We start from the raw sequence: 19,684 nt of genomic DNA, 5'->3' as shown, positions 1-19,684 counted from the left end.
CCTTCACAAACATCTCAAAAATGCCCTCCCCAAACACTGTGGTCCGAGCAGCTCCGACGCCAATGAAGAGTATGCTCCTGGTTACTCTGCGCTGCCGTAGTTGGATCCGGCTCTATGAAGTGCCTCATCCCTGGCTCAAGTGTGCTTCCAACCTGTCTCTCCTGGCAATTTCTATTATATCCAGCTGGGCATCTTTCTCCCTGAAGCGATGGAGGAGATGCTGTTCCCCCGGTAGGGATGGGACGTGTGGGCTCACTGTGGTGCTCTTTCTGCTGCAGAGCAGGGAAGTGACCCAGGAGCCGCGTAATGAACTGTTAAACGTGAGACGCCGACATTATGTGACATTATCCACCTGATCCCACCCTTCCCGCTGGGGCCTGCACTGCTCCTGCACTTCTTGTTGCTCACTGTCCCCTTTCTTCCTGCAGACCCCAGCGGCGGGAGTCTGGGGGTCCACAGTGACCTGGCAGGAACTGGGGCACAGGATGCAACCGCTAGTGTCGTGCATGGAGAATATATGGTGTATTTTGTCAGCTATGCCTGCTGCTGACACCATCGTGTGTTCAAAGGTCCAACCCAACGGTATTTAGATGTTTAGATGGTGTGGGTTTCAGAAGTCGGGTAATGATTACACCATGGGGTGGTTTTGGTGGCTTTGGTGGCACTGGGACAGAGCCTGTCCCCAATATGTGTGTTACCAGCAGGAGTTGAAATGTCACTGTCACTAAAATGCCACCTGCAGCCCAATGGCACATGCAATTAGTGCCACCACCAACAAGGTGAGGTCTTACTCGAGACAAGGACAGAAGAGGTGAGCCAGCCAGGCTCTCCAGTTGGACACAGATGGACTTTGCTGTGGCTTAGAGTGGCTCTGCCCTGGAGAAACGTGGACTTCTCACATGGCTTGCTGGCTTTTGAAGAGCCTCCGTGCATCCCAGGCTTTGGGATTGGGGGAAGAAGTAATGTTTTATGGTGCCAAGCAGAAACAAAATGAAGGTTTTTGCTCCTCCTGGAAGACCTGAGCATCTCCATGGAGCCACTGCAGGCTCTCGGATAGGAACGCTGGGGTTTGGAGGCTCAGCGACCATGCGGAGGAGATGGCACTGGGACTTGCTTGCTGGGACAAACAACTTTTTAGCTGATCCAGCTGCAGGTGAGCCCATCATCTCCCTGCTGCAGCAGGCGTTGCCCCGCAGAGGAGAGGGCAGCATGTGCAGTGTTTCCCAAGCCTGTCCGGCTGCGCCACGTTTGCTTCCGCGTGGGTTTATAAAGAGGAGGTGCAGAAGCTTTCTCTGCTCCTTCCAGCCTCTCCCAACGGTGCAGCCTGTGCTATGGCTGGCCTGAACGTCTCCCTTGCTTTTTTTTTCCTGGTTGTTGGGGTGTGCCAGGTGCTCAGGAGGATTTCCAAGAGGTTTCTGTCTCCTGGAGCATATGGCTGCCTTGCCAGAGAACTTGCTGGCTCGTTACAGTTGTGCATGAGCTGCCTGGAGCTGAGGATGCTGTTGGAGGTCGGCCCGTGGGGGGGTGGCTTTGGCCCCGACGTGGTCCTCACTCTGCTCTTCCTGCTCTTCGTGCTTCATGGCGCCTCTTTTGATGGAGCATCTGCCAACCCCACCGTCTCTCTCCAGGAGTTCCTCCTTGAGTCCAGCTTCTCCGCAACCATTGCCAAGCTGCTGGCCCAGGGCGCAGGGATGGGGATGGGTTGGGCTGTCACCAAGCTCTACTGGTCCTGGGAGCTGACGCATTTCCACCTCATCCAGAACCTGATGGCGTCAGAGTGCAGCTCTTCCATCCACACGTCCCTGCACCACGCTGCCTTTGTGGAAGGGACCTGCTCTTTCCTCTTCCACCTTGTCCTTCTCAAGTTGCAACAGAGTCACCCGATGTACCGGGTCCCTGCCCTGGCCATGACCGTCACCCTCCTGACCTACATAGGTGAGCAGCACCTGCCTTTCTTAGAAGTCATGTAGAAGAACACCTAATTTATGAGGGAGGAACAGTCCCTTTTTCATCTTCTGGGACTTGAGAGAGAACGATTATTAGAGATGTTTGTTTCCTACTTATTTGGGGCAAAATTCATTTTGGGATGATGGGCACAAGTGAAATGTCAGCACATAAGAAGCCGTAGCTTTCCCCAAGACTGGAGAACCCCTCAGTCCCATGCTGAGCTCTTCTGCTTCCCGCAGAGCTCAGGGAAACAAGGGGGGATTTCCCTGTGTGCTGCTATTACACAGTCTGAGAGACGCCGGCGCTGCGCAGCCGCAGAGATGCTCCGGGGAGGCAGGAGGGGTGGCAGGTCTCCTGCTCCAGCTCTTTGTCAGCCTTTCAAAGGCTGTGACTGATGGCCACGTTTCTCTTCCCACACAGCCGGACCGTTCACAGGAGCCTTCTTCAACCCTGCCCTGGCCACAGCTGCCACCTTCCACTGCTCGGGGAGCAGCTTTTGGGACTACGTCCAGGTTTACTGGCTAGGGCCCCTGGCGGGTAAGAGCTGGGAGGTACCGAGGGGCAGGGGCTGGGATGGGGGGGCAATGGGCAAGGTGGGCGTAAGGCAAACTGCTCCTGGCAAAGGGCTGAACTTGGGTGTTGCCAGTGGCAAGTGTCCTGTTCTGTCCCCCTTCCCTGTCAGTCGAGTCATCCCTTTGCTGTCCATTTTTTTAAAAAAATCCAAACCCTATGTGGTTTATGGCCCTTTCGGTTTGAAAAAAGCCTCAATATGATGTTGAGGACACAATGGTTAAATTCGCCTTGAAGTAATCTAGCGAGGGTCTTTCAGATGCTGTCAGTGGGGACTTCAGTGGTGCTGAGCTACTTTTTGGTCATGATGAAGGTTGGGGCAAGGGCCTGAGAATCCCTGCTGCTCAGGCACAGGGAGGGCGGAGGTGCTGGATGCAGCACCCAGAAAGGCTCCGTGCTCTCATTTCAGGGATGCTCGCTGCCCTCCTGCTCTACCAAGGTAACATCCCCCGACTCTTCCAGAAGAACCTCCTTTACAGCCAGAAGAGCAAATACAAGATCCCCAAGGCGAGGGTGGCAGCGGCACACGCGGAGGGTGATGAAGCACGGCAGAAGAGGAAAGGGGAGAAGAGCAACACCGAGCCTCATGCCTGAGCTGCAGCCAGGGGCCAAGGCGGTCCCTGCAGCCCCTCTCCTGGGAGCAGGTTCCTGACACGGAGGATTTTGCGGCTCATCCCGCCCAGAATCCATCCTGCCTGTTCTGTCCCTGCTGCAGGTTTATTTTTTTTAAAGCATCGCAAAGGAATGGGCCAAGCTGGCCTTGGAGGATGTCTGAATCCCTGAGCTCCTTTGGGAACAGCTTTGAAAATCTCCCTGGAGAGCCCAAAATGTTTCAAGCCTGCATCTCTGGCTCGGTGGGGGAAAAAAACCCAATGCTTTTGTATACATTGTTGGCTGTTTTGCATTGACAGGAAGCTGACAGAAATTCAGGACCATTACGTGGGTAGCTGTGAGCCATCATGCAGTGCTTGAAATAATCCGACTGGGTCTCTTGCAGCTATAAAAATACAACATAAACTCGTAACCGCCTTGGAAATGTGGGAAGAGGAGGAAGCAGGCTTTGATCTTTCAAGTTACTAAATGGATATTGGTCAAAAATCGGTGCTCTTGGAGTTAAAACGAGGTCCTTGAATTGCACAGGCTGAACCTGGCAGGTCTTGGATAGGAATTAAACATGCTTCAGGACAAGGGAGTTGACTGGCCACAGGAGCCCCGGCTCCTCTGTGACGTGGTGCTTAGCCTGGGTTTCGTACGCTGCAAGGCACCAAGAAACGGTGCACAAAGGGTCTGTGCTTAAAAACCAACTCTTGGAGTTAAAACGAGGTCCTTGAATTGCACAGGCTGAACCTGGCAGGTCTTGGATAGGAATTAAACATGCTTCAGGACAAGGGAGTTGACTGGCCACAGGAGCCCCGGCTCCTCTGTGACGTGGTGCTTAGCCTGGGTTTCGTACGCTGCAAGGCACCAAGAAACGGTGCACAAAGGGTCTGTGCTTAAAAACCAAGCCCGGGGCAGCCGGGACGCAGCCGGTGTGGGTGAGCAAATGCATCCCCGGGTTCCTCTCTGTTTACGGGAAATACTCCTAAAGATAAAATAACAATTTGTGGAAATAATAATTAAAAAGAAGAATGTTGTGATTGGCATTAAGGTGAGTGATGTTATTCCTGGGATCTCTGCAGGGGGAGATCAGCCCATCTGATCCCCAAAAATGGGAGATGCCATGCAGATGTCCAAACCAACTCTGCCCTGCTGGTTGCTTGCTCTGGAAGGGGGGTAATTTGGGGGAAATGCCTGCTTAGGTCCACGGGGCTCCCTCCAGGCAACGCTGGGGCTGGGGCACCCCGTGGGTACTGCACCCAGGGGGTCTCTCCATGGGGGAAGAGCAGGGGCTGGGGAAATCCCATGTGCAGCATCCCTGGAGCAGGGTATGGCTGGGTCCCGAGCTGCTGCCCCGAGGTGTCCCCTGCTGAGAACAGGCAGCTTCTGCATTTTGCAATTTTGCAGGACTTCTCTGGGAAGATTACTGAGTTGAATATATTCCTGAGGCACCACGGCTTTCTGGTGCAATCGGCAGGGTACGTGCTGTGGGGGAGGCTGAGCTTTTCATGCAAGTGGGTCCGGGGGGCACATGATGCTCAGGCTGTCCAAGTGTCCCTGCCCTCGGTCACCTCAGCGGGAGCTCGAGCAGGGAAGATCGGCTTCTATTTTCCAAGTCGCAAACAGTGAATAGGGAAGTGGCACCTGATTAAAATCCAGAGTGAAAGTGTCAGACCTGGGTTTGGTACCCGGACACGTGGTGTCCCCTGCCCCGGCTGCCAGCCCTGCTCCTCCCTGCACCCCCTCATGTCCCCTGTGGGTTTTTGGGGGACAACCCTGGCGACGCTGCCCATGGGATGCACACCTCCCTTACTCCGGTGTGGGATTCCCCTCTGGGGTGACCCAGAGACCACCCAGGAACCCAAAGGAGAGCTGGACCTCTGCAAACCACGAGACCACACCGTGTCCCAACAGGAGAAATGAAGGAAGGGGCCAACGCAGCGATACGTGGACACGCCTGAGAGATGAAACTTTATGGAACAATCAACACCGCGAAACCCATGCAGCAAACACCCCAAAACTGATGCCCCTGCATCGTGCTGGGCCGGATGCTTGGAGCTGCCTGGTCCCTTCCGGGGAAGGGCGGTGGGAATGCAGTCTGGCGTTTATCCTGGTCCAACAGGGAGCAGGAGGGGAGGCACCTTCAGTGGAAACAAAAAAACTCTGAGGCTAAAGCTCTGCTGGCTAAAGGAGAGCCTGGGATGCTCAGATCCCCTTAGCAATTTTTTCTGAACCTCTTTTAGTTTGGAAATTGTGCTGAAAATCCTGAGATGGGGCCTCCGCTGATTCAAACTGATTTGTTGGCTCTGCTTTTGATTTGAGGATAAGTGTATGATGTGAAAAGTAAGGTTGGCTAGCTCACCACCACCCATTCTTGTGGTGTTTTAGCCCAAGCAGAGCGTAGAACGTTCCCCCAGCCGCTCCAAGCGGTGGGTTGGGATGCCTGGCTGCAGAGATGCTCACGAGATGGCTCCAGGACACATGGGTACTTGCAGTCAGTGTCAGCATCAGCTCCGGGGTGGGATGCTCATCCTATAAACGCAGCGTAGGAGTGCAGCATCTGAAGGCAGTGTGTAACCACACAAGTCAGGGCAAAAAAATGCAGGATTCTCCCTCCCCCCCCAGGACATTTTCAGATGTTTGAGGTCTGTTTCTTGGGCTGCTGGGGAGATATTGTCTACTGGGCAGACTGATGTAATTAGGGAGAACTTAATAGAACTGAGGGTGAGATGGGGAATATTGTTATTTTTAATTAAGGTGCTGCTTTTCCAGCACAGTAGCATTAAAGGCGTACTGGAGGAGAGCCACAGCTGGACAGACAGACTTGTTCCCAAGCTGTAAATCAAGCTCTGCAGCTCTGATTTACAGCTTGGCCCTGCACTGTTGCGGTCTCTGGCGTGGGGCCGAGGACTTGGGCTGCCCTCCTGGCTCTGCTCCTCGCTGCCAGCGTCAGTCCTACACGGCACAAAGCCCCGGATCACCTCCTCCGAGGGTTTGGCCACTGGTCGGGGCTTTGCCCTCTTTGCCCAGGACCTACCACGGGAGAGTCACGTCCCGTCGAGCCCCTGGGATCCCCCGTTGCAGCCCATCCTGCTCCACGGGGACAGCAGCGTGCAGCACCCAAGAGCTTGTGCACAGTCCTGCACAGACCCAGGTGGCCGGGGGCTCTCGCGGGCAGCTGCCTGTCCCCCTGCCAGACCCCGAGCCCAGGAGGCGGGTGCCTCTCAGCAAAGTTGGCTGGAGGGGACAAGGAGGCTCAGTTTTGGGTGCCATCCAGCCTGTGCTGAGAGGGAGCGGGCTGGGGGGTTTCGGGGGGCTTCTGGGCAAACTGCTTCTTGTAGAGAGCACTGCTGTACTGCAGCTCCGGGGTCACCAGCCGCCGGCACATACGCTCCGTCTCCTGATCCAAGCCCTGCTTGAGGTTATAGCCCAAGATCTTCGCGTTGCCGTGCTGGAGGGGCTGGAGGGAAGAGTCCTTGATGTCCTTGGGGGCCACGCTGCCTACCCCTTGCAGGCAGGGCCTCGCCAGCTCTGCCCCCCGCTTTTTTTTTGGAGCGCCTTCACTTCCCGGCACATCCGCTCCCTGCCGATGTCTCGGTCGATCCTTTCCCAGAAGGTCCTGTTGAAGTGGGTGTAGATTTCCCAGTCCAGCCTGTTCCAGTCCTTGATCTTCTCCACGATGGTGTCCGAGAGGGGGGCCTTGGTGCTGCTGTCCCGGCTGTTGAGCGGGAAGGAGACAACGCTGTCCAGGTCCCAGCACAGCATCTCCTTCAGCAGCACCATTGACTCGTCGAAGTACTCGGAGATGAGGAGCAAGTCAAAGGACGCCTCGATGGCCCTCAGCATGAGTTCCACCCGCTTGACAGAGACTTCTCCATCGGGATTGAAGCCAAAGTCGAACGTCATGAGGTTCCTGGCGTAGTGGCTGTCGCTGTTGGCGGGGTTGTAGTAGCGGTAGGGCTGGCTGAGGAACTCCTCCAGGCTGCGGGGGCGGGAGAAAGCCGATGTGCCCTTGTAGTACATGAAGGAGGACTCCATGAGCTGCACAGGGTTCCTCAGGATGGAGAAGTAGATGGCGGAGCTGGGCACCACTTTCTGCACCTGCAGAGGAGAAAAAGGAGGTTTTTAAAGGTGGGGTAGGGAGAAGGGACCTGCTCGCTTGCAAGCCTGGGCTCTGCTGGGAAGCAGGAACGCTTGCTGGGGTGGGAGATGGTGGGTGCTGGGGAGGGTTTCAGGGTGCAGCTCACCAAAGTTTTTTGTTTGTGTCAGCTGCGGGGGAGCCCCAGAAGAGGTACATGGGGAAAATGGTGACCAAAGCTCCCAGCTACCTGCTGCCACAGCTGGGTGGCCTGTCTGGGCTGTCTCCTTGCCTTTCCCCTGATCTGCGTGTCCTCAAGTGGCATCCAGGTGGGTGGATGCTGGGCACGGCTGACCTGAGCTGATGCGCTTAAGGAGTTCTCCTCTTGCAGCTGGTGCCCTCTGGGCTTGTCCATGGAGCAAGACACCTTCCCAGGGCCCACCAGACAAGAACTAGACGATATCTACTGACTGCTCCAGATGCTGTCCACTGGCTTGGCTTAGTTCGCAGCACAACGATTCATCAAACCTGTCTCCAGAAGCTCTCAGGAGACGCCCACAAGATGCAAGGTACCTGGGGGCAATCCTGTCTGCATCCAGCTCCATCCCCAAAGAGTTTACACATTCTCCAGGTGTCCCAACTTGCTCCCCACAAGCCCCTCTCCCCCCAACCCCATTTGCCCCTCCCAAGGCATCGCAACTTTGCCCGTACCTCTGGCCGCAGGAATCGCATGTGGTGGCAGAGGATGTTGAACCGCCGAGGGCTCCCGGGGTTGAAGCCCTCCACAAACTTTGCCAGGAAGGGGCGTGGGTAGAAGAGCTGGTTGCCACCCCCGCTGGGGAAGGCAAAGGTGAGGTTGTGTGTCTCGCCGAAGCGGAAGAGGACGTTCATGACAGTGCTGCTGGCACTCTTGTGGACTTTTAGGAAAACAATGTCAGTTTTGGGCTCACAGGTCTCTCCTTGAGAGGAGACCCTTTTGACCTGCTGGCCTTCTCCAAGAGTCACTTTGTCAGCCATAGAGACTTCTGTCCAGCTTGGGAAGAATTCCCTCCCCGGGTCTGTCCTGTGAAAGTCCTCTGCCTGTGGAGGTTGAGCTGAACTTGGTACGGTGTGTCTAAGTTTTTTGTAGGGAACCCATGGCTTGATGCTGAGTCTGGCTCTGCACCACTGCCTGCGTCGCTCCTGGTGGTGACGTTCTCCTGAGCTCCTCTGCATTCGCCCTGTTTGCAAAGATTATGAACTTGCTGGCGACAGCATTAGCATCTCCTAAAACTGTGGAGAACCTCCCAGGAAGACTCAGAGAAAGACCCTCTCTGGTTGCTTTTCTCCAGCCAGGAATCTGGGATTTCAGCCTCATGGATGAAGGATGGGCTTTCACCTTCTTGCTGCTCTCCACGGGCTGCCAGGTCCAGTATTCCTCTTGGCTGCCCGGGCTGCTTTCCAGCAGGGTTGCCTGTCTGAAGTCCAGAGGCACATGAAAAATGTCCTGTGTGCTCTCTGTGGAAGTGGGGTTTGGCATGGCTTTCCTCCGCCAGCGTGGGGTATTGTCTTCCCACAGCAGTTCAGGGGTCTGGAGGGCATAGCCCAGCCTCTTCTGGCCATGGTCTGTGGTCTGCTCCAGGGCACGCTCCAGCTCGCACCGGCAGTTTCTGGAACAAGGAAGACGTGAGGCAGAGGATGGAAGGCATGTGCAAAGAGGACAGCTCCTCTGCAGCTCAACGAAACCCCCCTGCAGACACCCTAAAGTGCGTTCCCCCATCTTTCTTGGGGTGGGTGGCATTGCTGGTGGGGCTGGGACTTGACCGCTTGGCGCTATGGCCCTGGGAGGTCAGGGTAGGTGCATGGAGAGAAGGATGGGTCAGGAGCAACATGCTAATGCCCCTGTCCCACTGGAGCACTGTGGGCTGGTGGAAAGGGGCAGAGGAAGAGAAGAGATGAGACGATGGCCCTGTAAAGCTGGAGGAAAGTTAGCAGATGACCCCAAACTGGGAGGACTGGGAGGTTGCTCAAGGGCTGTAGGGTTTTGAGCCCAGCAAGGACAAAGTCCAGGGCTAGATCCAGAGCAGGTTCAGCTCTGTTCAGAGCATAGGGGTTGGGCATGAGAGCCCCAGAGGGGTCCTCTCCCACCTGGATTTTCCTCCTTGTGTAAAGACAAGACCGTTGGGTGGTTTTCAGGGGGACAGGTTTTGAGCCCACCTCAGTGGTCAGCGCGAGGCTGGAGGAGGAGGTGCAGGTTTGCAATCCTGCCTGGGACCTACCTGGGAGGCTGCAGCTTCTCCACAACTTGAAGCATGACCAAGAGGAGGATGAGGAGGCTGAAGAAGACCCAGAGCCGACCTGGCTGGCACCTGTATATCGCTTTCAACTTCCTGCAAGGAATCAGACGTTTCAGACTATTAGTAGGTAGAAGAAATGGCGTGTGTGAGGCAGAGGGGAAAGAAGCCTTGAGACTTTTTAAATTATTTTTTTTTTTAAGGTAAGGTCCCGTTTTCATGGGTGGATGAGGTGCAGAGGCAGCGATAACCAATGAACCTCAGAGGCTGTGCTGGAGCGGTGTAGCCTGGTGGAAATTTCCAGCTGGGACACAAATATCTCTCTGAAAGGTAAACAGTGATAACCGTAAAGGCTGCTCAGAGACGCCTTACCGGCACAGCCTGAGCTCCCTCCTCGGCAGCTGGGGCAGGCATTTGCCCTGCCCTGACCGGCCTAGAAATATCTGGACCCTATCTTTATAAACAAAGACAATAATCCTTTGGTTTCCTTGCTCTCCCCTTCTGCCATTGGAGGTGATTGCCACCTGTGTGGGGACATTCAGGCCACAAAAACCATTGCCTCAGGACTTCTGCTGTTTGTAGGGCAAACCCTGGGGGAGTCTGATCATAGTCTTAATCTGGAGGGGAGCAGTTGGAGGACTAAGCTTCCTGGAAAAAAGAAGTAGTTTGCATTTAATTTCTGATGGTTTCTATCCAGGAAACCTGTTGTTGTCTAACAGGAGATGGCTTGTACTGAGAATCTGGTTAAATCTCCTGCTGAGGGCTCCTCCTTGGGTGGGAGTCCAGCCTGCAAGCCCCAGGCATCTGCTCTCCCCTCTCTGAGCAGGCACCAGCTGCTTTGCTGAGCGGGGAACAGAGGGATCTAAACAGAAGGAATTAATGAGAGCAGAAATTTGGGCAGACCCTGCTTGGAAGCCACATTCCAACAGCTAATCTGTGCTTGTTGGTGTTACCCACTTCCTTCAGCGGTCAGTTTTGGACGAAGAGAATGGGTCTGGGATTGCACAGACCTGCTTGTCCCGGAGTTTCTTCATCTCCGTGGTGCTTTATCATCTCCTACACTGGGCAGGCTTGTGATGTGTGAGAAGTACGAGCTTGATGGGCTACCAATGGCAGCAACAGGGGCTGGCTGAAGTGGTCACAGGCATCGCATTCGTACTGGTCTGGAGATGGGGTTTGCTATTGAAAAAGTGGATTTGTTCCAGAAAAATCGCCGACTGTTACGACTAACTGTAGTTTGCTTATGACAGCAACTACTTCCAATAGTTGTGCATCGGTTTGGACACTCCGTGGTACAGTTCTGCCCTGCTCTCAACATTGTCACTTACCGAGTTGAAACGCTAAGCTCCTCCTAGGAAATTTTTAACATCTGAAGTACTTGGGGCTGCAAAGGCTGGGAAGTCTTAGGTCATGGCAGAGGATTCAAAAGGCATGTAATTACTATCACGGTAAACAAGCTCGTTGTCAGCAGCACGGCATCCCCAAAACCTGATGGCAACCTGATGGCACAAGGAGAGCCTTGTACTGTCAAAGATAAATGGGGATGACAAGCAATAGATCAGAAAAATGCTAGATGCTTAAACAGCGCTTCAAATGCCAAGATACAGCAAAGGGAGAGGGTTGAAGCAGAGTCTCGGGGCTTTCCCAGCGCTGCTGCAAGGCTTGTTGAAATGCCCTTGTGTGGAAGACCACTGATGGCCAGAGAGACCAAAGAGGGAGAAGGCAGTGAAGGAGGAGTCACTGCAGGATGAAGTGATGCCGCTGGACAGATCTTGTTGAGACTTGATCCGTCTCTCCCCTCATGCAAGGCAAAGCTGATAAGTTTGTCTGCCTGGCCAGGCTAAGAAATGAGGCAAGAAGGGAATGAAGAGCTAACTACCTGTGACATTTAGTGATATACCCAAACCCTCTCTTAAGGAGATCTGCACGAGCACCCAGCAGTGAAGGCAGAATGATGCTGTGCTTCCCCGGCCAGCGGTGCTCAGGTAGGTGGCACCTGCTGCTACTCTGGTATCGGTATTTTGTGCAGATATAACTCTTGACTTGCTTCCACAGAGGTTCCTAGTCGTTGCTAAACTTTCAACCTGTCTGTGAAAGATCCAGGTCCTTTTGCTGCTAGCCTGCTGCCTCTTTTGAGATGGCCACCGTCTTGGTTGAACAGCCAGTGGAGAACACACAACGCGTTGCTGGCTGCTTGGGTCTGCTCAGGCTAGCACAGAGCCAGAGCTCTTCCTCCAGGCTGGCTCTGGTGGGACGTGCGTGCATCACAGTGGGTGTGCTGAGAAAGGGAGAGCCGTGGTGGCACCGATGCTTGCACTGAAGATGCCGAGAAGGTGCACTGAAGGCATCAAACCCAGGACAAAATGGCTCATGCAGTGTGAAAGCCTTTGTCTCAGAGGCTGGAGCAGCTGGATGATTTGTAAGTGGATGGGTCTTCAAAAGGCTCAACTGCTTTCCATGGTAACTCCTTCACAGCCTTCTCTGTTTAATATTCCAGGATGAGATTATGGGCATGGGTGTCTTGGGCCAGAGTTAAGTACTTGAGATCAAAGCACCAGGAAGATGTTCGAGACACACTCAGAGCTGGCGGGAGCCAACACTGCCCCGTGGGGCAAGTCAGGCTGTGAGATCAACCTGCAGAGTCTTTGGAAATGCCTCTGGCTACGGGCAGGGTACAGCCAAAAAGTTCCCGCAGATCAGAGCCTGTGTGCTGTCTCCCCCAAAAGTGACAAAGCAGGGTGCAAAGATGGATGCAGCACCCCAAAGATGCCTTTGGCTGCCAGGGCTCAGCAGCAGAGCCACAGCAGTTGAATCCACCTACGCTGGCTCCATGGATTTAATCAAAACCCAACACGTTGGTCATTTATTTGCAAGGGATGATGCCCTCGGCCGTGTCTCACTGCCTGCTTCTGGCAGGGGAGCGGGTGCCTGGGGTGCTGCTTGGAAGCAGGCGCCGCTTGATTGCAGCAGAACTGCAGATTTCCCCTCCATTTTCTCCCCTCTGCTTGAAGCAGAGGATGATCTGCTTCCCTCTGACCTGTGCCCCTTCCCTGTCCAACACAAAAGTAAGCGCATCCGTTGGGATGGGGCTGTGGTCAGCTTCTGCTTGCTGAGCTGCGCCAGCGCAAGCACGGCCGGGCACTGCGGGAGGTGCTGATACTGGGTTCACCGGGCAGAGAGGTGGCAGAAAATGATTTTATTGATTTGCTGTGGCTAGATATGCTCCCAGCAGTGAGCGATGTTGCACGGGGAATTAATGTACACAATACGTACACCAGCAATAGCCCGCTTTCTCTGACCAGCGATTGGAGCCATTTTCTTCACTTGTGTTGCAATAAATGAGAAAACGGGGACAACGGTCTGCAGGACGGTAGTGCAGTGAGGGCACAATGGCACTGCCTGCTGGTGTCGGTGCCCAACCTACCCTTGAAACAGCCAGGCTAGGAGAGCCCCTGAGCCCCCCAGAACCGCAGCAGGATGTGCAACGCCCCAGATGCTGTGGGCGCACGTGGAAAGGCTGTCCTGCCCCCAAACTCTCTCCCCCAGCACAAGGGCACTGCCACCAAGTCAAGCCATGCCCTTCTCTGCTCCCGGTCCATCCTCTCCAAAATCGAGGCTGGGGAAGAGTGCACCTCACTCTAGATGCATTCCCTGGGTTGGCCATGTAAAAGATTTGCAAAGAGACGTGTTTCTGTTCCACATGTGCTCCGCAGGTGAGCGTGCGGAGCTGGGAGAAGCGAGCCCGCACCTGGGGCGAGGCAGGAGGGATCAGCATCCCGCTTGCCCTTCCGAGGTCTTTGCCATTCTTCTTCCTTTGTGGTATCCGGCCTCACAAAGATGCTATTTTCCTGCCTAGCATGCAGGGGAGCAGTGCTGCCCTTGGAGCTTCAGTAGAAGAGACACCCCCATCAACCCCAGCCTCCCACAGCCATGTGGAGCAGGAGCGCTCCTCTGCCCGTCCCCGTCATCACTTCCATCTCCAACCACTTCTCAACACAGAGGGACCTACAAGGACATGATCTCAGGGTAGGATGGAAATAGAATTTTACTTAAGGAAGTAGTATTTTACTTAAGAAAAAAATAAATTAAAAAATACACTTACGTGATCAAATACCTTCTGAATTTCAGCATGGTGAGCTGGAGCCTCGGCTGGGGAGAGGGTGGTTATCATCAGACTGGGAGAATGGAAAGCAAACAGCCGGAAAGCAACCAGCGGGGCCCTGGCTTGCGTGCCTGCGGCTGCCAGCCCCTCCCCGGGGGGAGCGACTGGAACGGACCTTCCCACTGGTGCCCTGCTCTCCAGCACCTGCCCAGGGAGTCACCAACCTCCGCTCTGGTGAGTGACACATTTAGACGGCCACGGCCTCGAGAGCTGCTGGCAGCGAGCTCCATCCACCCTGGGCTGGGGTCATGGCAAGCCTCAGCTTCCTCCTTTGCTTCCCCCCGACAGACTCGCTCCTCCAGGCACAGCATTTAACAACCTGCAGCTCCAGGCACCGCTCCACACGTTGATGTCTTGCATTTATCAGCTTTAGGCTGGACTCCCATGGTCCCCCAAGCCAGCAAAAAGTCCTCAACCCCCCGTGCTGGGACTGTGCTGTGCCAGGGTGACGAGCAACAGGACAGCCCTGCTAGGAAGCCAACCATTTTCCAGTACCAGTAGAAAAGATGGTCACTAGGTCTGCACCTTTATGGTGGGTGGACAATGTAAGACAACTCAAAGGAAGATGGGGAGGCTGTCCTCCATGATGGAGGTCCACAGGCGGTTCTTTGACCAGGGTCTCCTTCCTCTTCGGTAGCTTTTCCTCCACATCCTTCCCCTTTGAGGCTAATCCCAGCATCCTGCATAGCACCAGCAACACCCAGCCATGGCTTTGCATGACCAGGGGCCCTAGGACCAGGTAGCAGGACCACGTCCTTCTCATATTTTGGGCACCAGACACTTGGGGCAGTGGTGGAGATGGTGGATGTGTGGCTGTGATGTGCACCACGAGGACCAGGGGCTCAGAAGACCCACTCTGCAGGACCAGGCTCCCCACGTGTCTCCTGGGACTGGTGGAGAGGACCCTGGTGATGCATGCTTTCCCTTCACCCATGCCCATGGGTCTCAGGAAGGGCATACCAGGCAGAGAAGTCACTTCCAGCCCAGATCTTGGCTTTCTCGAGGGGAAAAAAGGGCCCAGTTTCCTCCCTGCCCCCTTGCAGGCAGGGAGGTAGCCATTGCCCTGGCCCTGGCACAGGCAGGCGCTGCCTCTCCCCGTCCACCTCATCAAAACCACAAGTTTACTGTGCGTTCTCCACCCATCCTGTGCTCCGGCTATCTGCTCAGGCTGGCAGCTTATCTGGGGCTGGGTAAGAGCCACGGGCTAGCTCACCATTTGCAGGGATCAAACCCCTTTCTGCTGTCGGGACTGAGGGTTGGTGCTTCTCCCCTTCCCTCTGCACAGCCGTGCCCCGTGCAATCTGAGATGGAGAAGGCTACTTGGGGGGGACACGGCGATGTGGGGTTGGTGGCTGAGGGGTCTGTGGGCATCCCCCAGGCAGGACCTTGGGAGACATCCTATTGCTGTAGAGCATGAGGCACCCTTGCCTGGGAGCATCCAGAGGCTCACCAACAGGAGGGTGCCCAGACTGGCTTGATCCTGCTCCTCTTTGGTTGTTTCCTCTTGCAGGGTTGCCAGTTGTGGGATTTGACATTGCCCAGCTCACTTGTTTCTCTAAGGACAAGCCTATCTGTCCGTGGGGACCTCGTGGGAGGTCCAGCTGTGATATGTAATCCTAGTCAGGATTGTCTGTGTTCCTGTTGGCTGCCTGGCAGCCTCTTTCTTGGGCATGACAGTGTTCAAGGCCAGGCTGGATGAGGCTTTGAGCAACCTGGGCTAGTGGGAGGTGTCCCTGCCCATGGCAGGGAGTTGGAAGTGGATGGTCTTTAAGGTTCCTTCCAACCCAAACCATTCTGTGATTCTATGACTTGATGCATCTGTGGAAGAGAAACTCAAAAGGCAAAGCTGTCTTCTCCTGCTCGGGTCTGGTGAGGTGATGAACAGTATATGCTGCCATCTGCCTGCATGCTGCTTGTGTCAGAGGCCACATCTGCAGGACCTCTGCAGATCTCTTGGACTGCTTCTGTTACCTTGCAGCTGCATCCCAGAGAGGCTGTTTGCAAGCCTGACCTGGATGGAATGGGGCTCTACTTGTGGACCAGCACCTGGGGGCCTTGGTGGAGATGGCAGTCCTCTGAGATTACACCCGGTGGTCTCTCCTCTCCCACAGGTGCTGGAGCAGGGGTCAGGATATGGGCAGGAAAACGCACCTTTTGCAGCGGTGTCTCTTGAGACGTGAAAGGTGCCCTTGGAGGAGGGCCTGGGCTCTCTCTCTGCTCACTGGGCAGCTGGATCCTGCTGGGGTGACTTAATGGCTCATAACTTTTGGGTAGGCGTGAGGACTCTCCTGGTTGTGCAGATATTCCCCCGCTGCTGAGCATGATCCCCGTAGGGTCATCGCACTATGTGCACCCTCCCAGGTGGGTGCTCATTCACTACCTGGGGATGGGCTGAGCTCAGCAAAAGGCAGATGAGGAGCCCCAAAGACTCCAGTCCCTTCCTGTCCCCCATCCCTGTACTCCCATCCCTGCTTAATACAACGACCAAGGAGATCTCAGGTTGCCTCAAGACACCGAGAACCTTGCCACTCTCATGCAATCGCTTTCCTGCTCGGCCTGTCCATGGGCTGGAGGGGCTGCTGGTGGGTTTGCCCCGGGTTGTTGGACAAGCTGCACCTTGCACCTAGAAAGCAGGCATCTCTGGTTCATTTGCAAGCCTGTACCTGGGGTTGGGGTGAAGTGGAACACGTAGGAAGGTGACTGCCTCTCCGGTGAGGAGGAGACACATGACCCAGATGTCCCACCCTGGGGACTGGAGCAATTGCCAGAGCAATGGGTGGTGTGAGGGAGAGCACTGGGCTTTGCAAGAGCTTAAGCCTGGCTGTAACATCAACTAGCTGCCCGCCCCCCTTCATCCACACCTTATTCCTTTTCCTGCTGGGTGGGGACTACTCCAGCAAAAAAATAACACAGCAAAAAGATAGGTGTGGGTTTTTGTTTAGTCTTGATCGAGGCAGATAGGTTTGCCATCAGCAACACTCCTTGCTGAGACCCATGGCGGCTCAACAGATCTCCTTGCAAAGGTGAGGAGCTGGCAAGGGCTTTCCAGGCAGGAGCGGCCAAACTTTGTTCTCCTGCAAGAGCTGGGATGCTGGGACAGTGCTGTGAAAGCAAGGCACAGGAGAAAGGCCACCGCTGCTCGCTTGGACAATGGCTAATGAGGAGGAGACTGATGTCCTTGCATATGTTGGGGTCCTGGGGCAGATGAAGAAGCTTCTTCTGGGACTTTGGCAAAGGAGGTTGGGGACAACCCCTGGATATCTCCTGGGGTGCAAGTGGCCTGCCGAGGTTTTCTTAGCTGGGAATGGAAAGTGATGGATCTCCTGCTGGAAACAGCTACTTACTTTTAAAATCAAAGCAGAACATCTGCAAAATAAATGGAAACATCCTTGTGTCTGAAAGAAGCAGTCAATGCTCCTTAAGTTCCCAGCGAAGCCATTAGCTGGAAGGGGAAAACCAGAGCACTACAGAAAAGCTGTACCTAGGGTTAAAATTATCCTGGGAAGGAGTAAAAATGCTACTGATCTCACGTCAGAGGAGCCTGGAAGCCCTCTTGGCAATGCTGTGATGGTGGGGCAGACCTCCAAAGAAGCCCAGATGCTGAGCGGGGCTGGGGAGCAGTGGCTCCAGCTGCACCTGCGGTGGGAGTCCAGGTACCTGAACCCAGAATCTCCTGGCTTCACACTGTTGTCCTTTGCCTCATGCAGGTAGCTAGACGTTGAGGACCTGAAGGGAGGTTGTTCCCACTGGAATAAGTCAGGGAAGGCATGTCTGATGTTGGACTGGGTCCCATTCCTCTCTGGGGACGACCACAAGGTCCTGTTTCCCACTGCCGGGTCCCTGCTGTGCCTGTGCTGCCCAGGCTACACCAGCCCATCTCCCATTGCAGGCTCACAGCACCCCAGGAGCCCCCTGAACCCGCTTCTGCCTCTTGGTTTGGGTCCTTAGCCCGGTGCTGCTGCCTCCTGCCACCCTTCAAGAAACAGCTGAGCTGTGGCTGCAGCTGGGGATCTGCTTTTTACAGGAGCAAAAGTACAACTTGAGCTGGTGCATAAAACCATCCCTTTGAGCAACACCACAACTCATTGTCCTAACCCCAGCATGGGAGAGGAGCACAGCCAAGTCCTCAAATCCTCCACCCCGCTGAGGCTGGCAGGGCTGTCCCTGCTCACATCCCTTTGGCTTTTTTCCCCCCGTCTTTTTTTCTTTGACTTTTTTTTTTTTTTTTCGCATGTGCTTTGCTTAAGCAATTACTTCTCTTTGTCATTTTCTACCTGAATGTGGTCAGTTTGGCCATGTCATTTGTACCCTGACAATGTGGAGCTTGCTGGGTCTCAGGGGGGTGACAAGACAAGAGGTTTGTGTTTGTTTCCCCAGCAGCGAATCAGCCCCAGACACAGTGCTTGGACTGGGGTCTGGGACATCCCCATTTCCTAGGCTTGACATCCCTCCTGCAAAACCCCTGATGAAGAGAAGCTTCAGAGAGGGACAGGCTTTCCCCCCCACCTCCAGCAAGCTCTTTGTGCAACTTTTCTGTTTGCTTTTCAGACCGGTTTCCAGATAGACCTATTCATGAAATGCCCCAAGATAATTTCTAGATGACTTTCTTTGGGGAATCGAGTGCACCGCGTTATCAGCAACGTGCAAGTTTGCTTTCTGAGTCGTTTTGAAATCTATCACACACCGGGCCTCCCCTTCCGCTGCTGGGCAGCTGCCGGTCCATTAGTGCCTACCTAAATTGGTATTTAGTGAATTTTACACTTGTCAGAGCCAGTGAGGCATGCGGATTTAATTCGTTCCTACTAACATCAATAGCTCTCCTGGGACACTGAAGCCAGCCCGCTCTGTGGTGACGTGCCCGTCAACACCAGCTCCCTCCAAAAGGATGCTCAGGGCCAACAGGAGCTAATGCATAGAGCTGGGAAGTAGGGAGTAAAGTGAGGTGAGAGCCAAGTGTAGGAGTGGTGCTGACGTTCTGTGGCTGCTGGGCTGTATGGGATCCCTGCCAGCATGGGGACCATGTCCCAGAGGGGACAAGGCAGAGCCCGTGCCAGCACCAGGCAGAGCTCCTCCTGCGTGTGAAGGCTGAAGAACAGCTGGATGTGCTGGGGTTTAGGCGAGAAGCACGTCGTTGCTTCTGGCTGTATGCCTTTCAGCTTGTGTTGGGACTTTGGCCCTAACCGTAGACTTATTTGTTCTTTAATCTCGGTCACCTTATCAGAAGCCTTTGAACGGCCAAATACATCTCCACTCACCTTGGGAACAGGCTTTGCCATTTCTTTTACGTTGGTTTTGTTTCCTTGCCAGAGACCTCTGAGAGATTAGAGTGATCCCTCACAAACCTGGGCTTTGTCTTGAAGCCTCTGAAGCCTGCAGCGCTGGCAGCACCCAGGCACTGAAAGTCCTCTCTGTCTATTTTAGGGTGGCTTCTACATCAGACCAGATCCTTAGACCAGGGCCTTGTCATATCCAGGATCTTCTGAACAATTCCTGATGGCTGTCCATGTGTTCTTCTCCACAGACACCAGGTTACATGTTACAGGGAGGACTTGCTGGTCCCTCTGTACATGTCTGGAAGCAGAAAGGAAAGTGGGCATCCCAACTGCAAGAGGTGGGCACCCCAATCCTCAGCAGAGGTGGAGAGATGCCGCTCCCGTGGGTGAATTGCACGTGTTTCAGTTTGCTTCCATTGCCTCTCGTCCTGTCACTGGGCACCACTGAGAAAGGCCTGGCTCCCTCCTCTTCATTGCCTCCTACCAGGTGTTTATACACATCTTCGAGGTGCCCCCGAGCCTGCTCCTCTTGGGCTGAACAGCCCCAGCTCTCTCAGCCTCTCCTTTTATGAAGGATGCTCCTGAAGACTGGGTCCAGTAAGCGCACCTCTCTCGAGCACTGGGGAGCCCGGAGCTGGACCCAGCACTGCAGATGTGGCCTCGCCAGTGCCACACGGAGCGGGAAAGGAGGCTGCTGCTGAGTTCAGGCAGCTGTATTTGACCTGGGGATGGCCAAAACTGTCTTTAGGACACTCCATGGCCAGCCGGAATCCTCTGCAGCTGT

General features: G+C 54.8%; 2 protein-coding genes across 2 annotated transcripts; one reads left to right on the top strand and one right to left on the bottom strand.

Annotated features, from left to right (window-relative positions):
• The first annotated feature begins 1,331 nt into the window (after positions 1–1,331).
• LOC104469177 (aquaporin-12-like) lies at positions 1,332–3,111 on the top strand. The gene is made up of 3 exons (XM_010083593.1): positions 1,332–1,935; positions 2,368–2,484; positions 2,927–3,111. Exons 1-3 carry the CDS (start codon positions 1,332–1,334, stop codon positions 3,109–3,111), a joined length of 906 nt encoding a protein of 301 aa, XP_010081895.1.
• Positions 3,112–6,370: 3,259 nt separating this feature from the next.
• On the bottom strand, positions 6,371–9,561 carry LOC104469176 (galactose-3-O-sulfotransferase 2-like; the record flags this gene model as incomplete). The annotated part of the gene is given in 5 exon segments (XM_010083592.1): positions 6,371–6,664; positions 6,667–7,215; positions 7,904–8,272; positions 8,571–8,841; positions 9,451–9,561. Coding segments are annotated over 5 exon segments (1,594 nt in total), but the record flags the coding sequence as incomplete, so codon positions are not given.
• Positions 9,562–19,684: the final 10,123 nt, after the last annotated feature.

Source organism: Pterocles gutturalis, unplaced genomic scaffold, assembly GCF_000699245.1.
Source record: "Pterocles gutturalis isolate BGI_N339 unplaced genomic scaffold, ASM69924v1 scaffold610, whole genome shotgun sequence".
Classification (NCBI taxonomy): Eukaryota; Metazoa; Chordata; class Aves; order Pterocliformes; family Pteroclidae; genus Pterocles; species Pterocles gutturalis.
Note: the sequence above shows the minus strand (reverse complement) of the source record. Positions and strands in the feature narration are given on the sequence as shown.